This window comes from Neodiprion virginianus, chromosome 4 (genome assembly GCF_021901495.1).
Source record: "Neodiprion virginianus isolate iyNeoVirg1 chromosome 4, iyNeoVirg1.1, whole genome shotgun sequence".
In the NCBI taxonomy this organism is placed as follows: Eukaryota; Metazoa; Arthropoda; class Insecta; order Hymenoptera; family Diprionidae; genus Neodiprion; species Neodiprion virginianus.
The window spans coordinates 777,494-783,493 of NC_060880.1; the positions used below are offsets into that span (position 1 = coordinate 777,494).

The following is a 6,000-nucleotide window of genomic DNA, read 5'->3' on the forward strand; positions in this document are numbered from 1 at the left end:
GGCGCATGAGCTCCGTAGAAACACGTACGGCGGAATGTACGTAATTAAGCGGGATATACATCTTATGGGAATAAATTTACACCTGCAACTTATAAATCCTTCCAATTAGATTAACGAGGCCAATTACTTACCTCGCCTAATATAATGTACAGTCGGAGGGACGAGAGGGTTGAACAGCGCGAGAATTTAATTCTCGCCCAGAGACTATCGGTTCATTTCTCCCTCGAATAAGAATAAGAAGAAGATGGAGAAGCGCAAGAGAGAAAGTGAATCAACGAATCCGGAAAGGGGAACGAGAGCCGAGAAGTCCGGATCAAGGGGAGGTTTTCGCGCTAATTCGACGCCTGCCGAAAGTCGTAAAATAGTGCGTGACTCATGGTGATGGAGATGCGGATCAGGGATGTTTCGCAGGGTTAAGCCGGCGTCTCGAGAACCCGTGGTCGAACCCACATGAAACGGGCACGTACATCTTCTACGGCTGGGGGCGCGATTACGATGATGACGGTCGGAAGCTGGAGTGTCACACGCCGCAACGCGGAAGCCCATTTCCGGTTCGAGTGGGCCGACCGGCGAGTTGACCGAGTTCGCTCCGCCGAAACCGAATTAAAACTTCCAACTTCCAACATTGAACTTTTCGACTCCTCGGTCGGGTTGATCAAATGAGCGCTGACAAATTGTGGAACGGCTGAGGTTTTTTTTTTTTACGTCATCCGCGACGTCGTGGTTGTAACGAATACGGGACCGAAGATGGCTCGGTAAGTCTGAGTGAAGAGAGGGTAGGTACCACGATGTTGAGAAAATAAATTTCATAATTATTTCACGTGAACATATTATGACACTACTACATATGATCTAGAAATGTATGATCTACGGTTAGAATGATTCGTCGTATTTGTATTTGGCTCGTTCGAAGGTGGTCCTTTCTCTACCACTTCTTGCTCGGTACGTTGTACGTGTATCCATCGCTGCCGGAATTACCAGCAACGTACGAACTCTGGACTCCGGGGTATACCGAGCTCCTGTAGCTGTCGCTGGATATTCCGGAAATCGAGCCCGCGGAACCGAATCCGAACGAGTTCTGGCCCACGTAAGATCCGATTCCAGAGTTGAAGTTGGCGACGGGTGCGGCGTAGCTGACGACACCGGAGTTAATCGCGGAATTTGCCTCGACGGAAACCGGGACTCCGTAGGTCTGGCGAACTGCGACTGGGACCGGGACCGGGTACGGGACGCGGACCGCTTGCGGGACCAGGACGGGAACAGGCCTGTCGACGGGCACGGGGTAGGGCCTGGTAACCTGAACGGGAACCGGCTGGGCGACGGGGACTGGAACGGGACGTCTGTACTCCACTGGTACCAAATGCGGGACGCGGACTGGAACCGTCCGGGTGACTTCGACCGGGTGTGGAACTCGCACTCCGACCTCGACCACTCGGTTTATCACCGTTCCGGTTATCGGTTCAGAGCTGCTCGACACTTGACGGGCTCCGACGATGGTGTTGGCCGATCCACCGTTGTAGGCACCGTAGCCGCTGTTGACGAATCCGCCGCTGTAGCCGTTGCCGATGATTCCGTTGCTGTAACCGTTGCTGATGATTCCACTGCCGTAGCCGTTGTTGATGACTCCGTTGCCGATGACTCCGTTGCCGTAGACTCCGTTGCCGTAGACTCCGTTGCCGTAGACTCCGTTGCTGTAGACTCCGTTGCCGTATCCGTTGCCGATGACTCCGCTGCTGTAACCGTTGTTGATGGGGTAAGCGTTGCTGGAGATGATGTCCGCGGCTGAGCTGCTGGAGGCGTCGAGGTAGGCGCCACGTCTGGAATGGTTTTTATCGGCTTCCTTGGCGATGGCGCCGACGGCCAAGAGGCAGAGCTGAAAAGTGAAGCGTCGCTTGTTAAAGATATTCGTCTATCAACTGCGGGGTGGGATCGTCGAGCGCCGAATGCGGCTCACGTTGTACCATACTCACGAGAAAAACGCGCATTTTGTGCTTGATGCGGGAGACGCCGAGAGATGAGTGTGCCTTCGATGATCGGTTTGCCGGTTTTTATACCGTTTTTGCCGCTCGGTGGTCGGGATGAACGACGGAAACTTTCACTCTTGACGATAGGCACACGCCCTGCCGATGTCGGACGCTTGAGAGATGATCCCATCGGATTGTGTATTGACATAACAGCCAACGACAAGAGGATCGAGTGGGGACACGCGACCGGTTGTCACCTGCCGACTGTTGGCCCCTGCACCGAAAGGTTTCTAATTCCAATTCATGATTCGCGTTCTCTTATTTCGGCCCGAAAGACCGCACCGTCTCTCGAACGCGGTCCTGAATTGTTTGATCAATGAACGAAGGATTAATAACGGCTCTGCACTTGATTGTTCTTCGTCGTCGTAAAGCTCAACCGGCATGTTTGCCGAGCCGTAAAACGACGCCGATTTACTCCGGGTACTTGTTAATTTGATTTACTTATTCAGAATCGGGACGCAGCAGCGGCTTCGGCTCGGACTGAATAGTTTATTGCCGGATACCAACGCGTCGACGGAGATGCAGTGGCCGTGTTCAACAATCCACGGTATCACCGTTTTATAACTCTATCGCAAATTCTCCGTTACGTTCGGCTATCGCATCTCTTGCAAGCTAAACTCGATGCGAGTCCTCCGGCTAATGGCTCGACCCCGAGACGAACCTAATCGCAAGCAATATGCTCGTGATATCGACTCATGTCCCAACCGGTGTTGCATCATAAAAATATGTCTATGGAATATGGAAAAGGAAAACTAAAATTGTTGGCTCATTCTCGACGGTGCTTGGTACGTAAGGTATAGACGTAAAAATAAATAGAAAATATAAATATTTTCCTATCTCCTTCAGGTTTTACGACAGTTGTACTTTTACAGTATTTCTCACAAATTTTTCGAGTAGCAACTTGAAGAGCAAAAAGGTAAAAAACGAAGCAGCCTGATGACCAGACACGAGAATCGTGGTTCATGAATTCGTGAATAGATAATGTCTCTCAGTTTGGCGAACCGACCCTTGTTCTCTAGTATACGAAGTTGGAGCGGAACTAGCTGGCAACAAAAAAACAACTGTATAAACCGGGTTTTGATGTGGCCGAGGATATAAAATAATTCGCCCCTCGGAAGACTCGGCCCTTATACGCGTCGTGGCTAACGCAGCCAGGTCGTAAATGTAAGTTTACGAGTTATCTCCAGTGCGGCTGGAGAACCTACTGCAGAACTACACCTACAGTTAGAGGTAATTTATTAAAAGTTTCGCAATAAATTGTCAGGCTAAGCCGCGCGTGCAGCACTCGGAGGCCTGACGAAACCCATGCGCACCCCATGACCATGCCCCGAGTGGAAAAATCCAGCACTCGCATGGGTCGGACTCCTTATTCCCTGATCGGTGACTAGTGAAAGTGACGAATTTCCACCCCGCCGACGAGAGTCGATCTGGGTCCCTTAACCCGAGAGATCGATACGAGTCCGAGCAGCCCGGTACGAGGCGACCACCCTCAAGTTCGAAAAGAACCGGAAGCTCGGTGGGAAATATTCTCGATTCGGTTCCCGCCATTATTCGGTCTCCGCTGTTTCCCGTCTCGAGCCGAAGGTATTGGGTCTCTTACCGCATACGGTTGCGTAATTTCGTTCAGAAGCATCTCTCGAAATTCCATCGATCTGGTTCCAGTCTTGGATCATCGTTACCTCAGTTCTCTCCCAATTCCCCGACTATCGATGGTGCAATTATTCGGCCATGTACGGGACGCAGGGGGAACCGTTGAACCGAACTCACTCAAAGCGATTTCGGACTCTCTAATTGCGTTAGATTGATACCACATCATCTGTATATTCAATAGACAGCCCTCCTCTAGCCCTTTAGGTACGCCTAGTTTGATTTTCATCGAGCGAATTGAACGCCCGGACGAATAGTGGAAAACGAATATCGAGCCGGTGGACAAAATTGAAATAATCGCGAAGTGTTCCGATTACTAAATTGTCCTATCATTTGAAACTGTTTAACCGAGGAATCTGTCTACCTATTCCCGGAGCCGCATCAAATTATTGCGGATAATTAACGAACGTTATACGCCAACGATAACCTCGATCCTTCCGTTTCAAAGCCTCGGGCAAAGCGTTTCGTTTCTCGCTGAAATATCAGTTAAAGTTTTCTTATCAGGAATGTCGTAAAGTGTTAAAAAAAAGTGCACCAATCCTTACAGACATCTAGCTTTTACCGTTATTCTCAATAGCATTTTTTTTTCTTCTGCAACTGACAATTTTCGAAAAATCTTCTTTTTTGTCGACTAATACAATATTTTAGGGTGGTAAAAACAATAACCATTTGGTTCGGTGATGAAATTTTTTTCACAAGGTTCAATTCTCGATTTTGTCACAGTGTGTTGAAGCGCGCGTTGAGTGCTCGTAAAATTTTAAACGCATTTTTCTCGACCCCACTTTTTTCAAACTAGGAGGGCATATTACTGGAACACCGTTGCACGGATCGTTTTGAAATTTTGACAGTAGCTTCACAATTACACTATCTGCGGAAGTGCACAGCCGATTTTTTATTTAGTATAAACTTTTCTTTACATCAACAATTTGCCGTTTATTTTTTGGCCAATAATCGATTCGTTTCAACGAAAGTGCACCATTTCTACAAGCTTTGATCAAAACAAACCCCTGCGCGCCTTTATAGGCAATAATATATACATTATAAATTTTTTTGATTTTTTGTTCCAAGTCTTATACTTTAACAGAAATTCGTCCTCTCGCGAAGGAGTTTAAAAGAAGGCTATTTCAAAGATTGGCTCTGGGCCGCAATTTTGCATAAAAATAATTTTTTCAATACTTCAATACGTGTCGAATAAACCCTCCGAAAAGAAATCCGATCCTATTTTCCGTACTCACCCCTTGAGCATTAACGTGATTTGCAATAATAAACGACAAACCGATATTTACGACTACGAATGGGTTAATGATACAACGAGCTTCTCTTCCCCATATCACAAACAGGTCGCGACGCTCTGCTTCAGCCCCTGAGTGAGTACGTCTTCAGATTCTAATTGATACATAGCTGTATAGGTGTAATTGCCGCGGGCCAATAACCATAACGGGGCTTAGAGTGCAGGAGTTTGTGAAGTTTAGAATTTAGAGCTGACGCTCACTTAACGAGGGGGTTTCAGCCCGGCTCTACAAGCCCGATATAACAATAGCACAGATATATAATAATTATCACAGCACGGTTACTAGCCACGGGTACGTGTACGTATAAATTCCCGCGCATCGAGGGCAGGTGTGTAAACAAATTTCGGGAAACTGTTTGTTAAGATTTTCCACCGTCGTGTTCTGTGTGCCGGAATCACCGATTTTTTTCGCTCCCTTGCATCTCCGTTCCGCAATCGTTCTCATTGTTGTTTAATAAAAAATTGCTGTCAATATTTCTACAATTTTACGGAGAAAAATTCCTCGTTTGGCGAGGTTAAAATACTCGTTGAGGAAAATTATTTAAAATTAATAAAAATATCTCCAGAACGATGCGAAAAATGAATACATGCTTATGTCGCGTGTAACACACGATGTTCGCTAACGTATCTGATATTTTTCATTACGTACAGAATCCGGCATTCGGGGGATTTAGGAGACCCTGCGTGGCGGTAATTAGTGGGAAATGCAATTAGTAGTACTTGATTAAAACTACTTGTCGGTCGCAGCCAGCTCGAGCGGTGTGCCGTGTCTGCGTGGAGGGTAAAAATTTCAATGCTTCGTGCACGGTTTTGTTTTTTTCCCCTTTTCATTCAACCTCGAGTCTGCAAATTTGTCCAATTCTCCGACCTTATCTCGCGCGGATCGTTAAGCTTGGGGAACGTCATCGGGTGTAAATGTCAAGCGCATTTTGACACAATCGAAGCGGTTGGCTCAGAGTGGCAATTCGGTACGAATCTACAGCGATAATCGCTACGTAAAATTCGAAACGATCACCGGCAATAATCCAACAGAGCGCA

General features: G+C 47.4%; 1 protein-coding gene across 1 annotated transcript; it reads right to left on the reverse strand.

Annotated features, from left to right (window-relative positions):
- Positions 1-791: 791 nt before the first annotated feature.
- Positions 792-2,118, reverse strand: LOC124303434 (uncharacterized). Its single transcript, XM_046760623.1, has 2 exons — positions 1,971-2,118; positions 792-1,873 (listed from the first exon to the last, which is right to left on the reverse strand). Exons 1-2 carry the CDS (start codon positions 1,983-1,985, stop codon positions 926-928), a joined length of 963 nt encoding a protein of 320 aa, XP_046616579.1. The 5' UTR covers positions 1,986-2,118; the 3' UTR covers positions 792-925.
- Between the last annotated feature and the right edge of the window lie 3,882 nt (positions 2,119-6,000).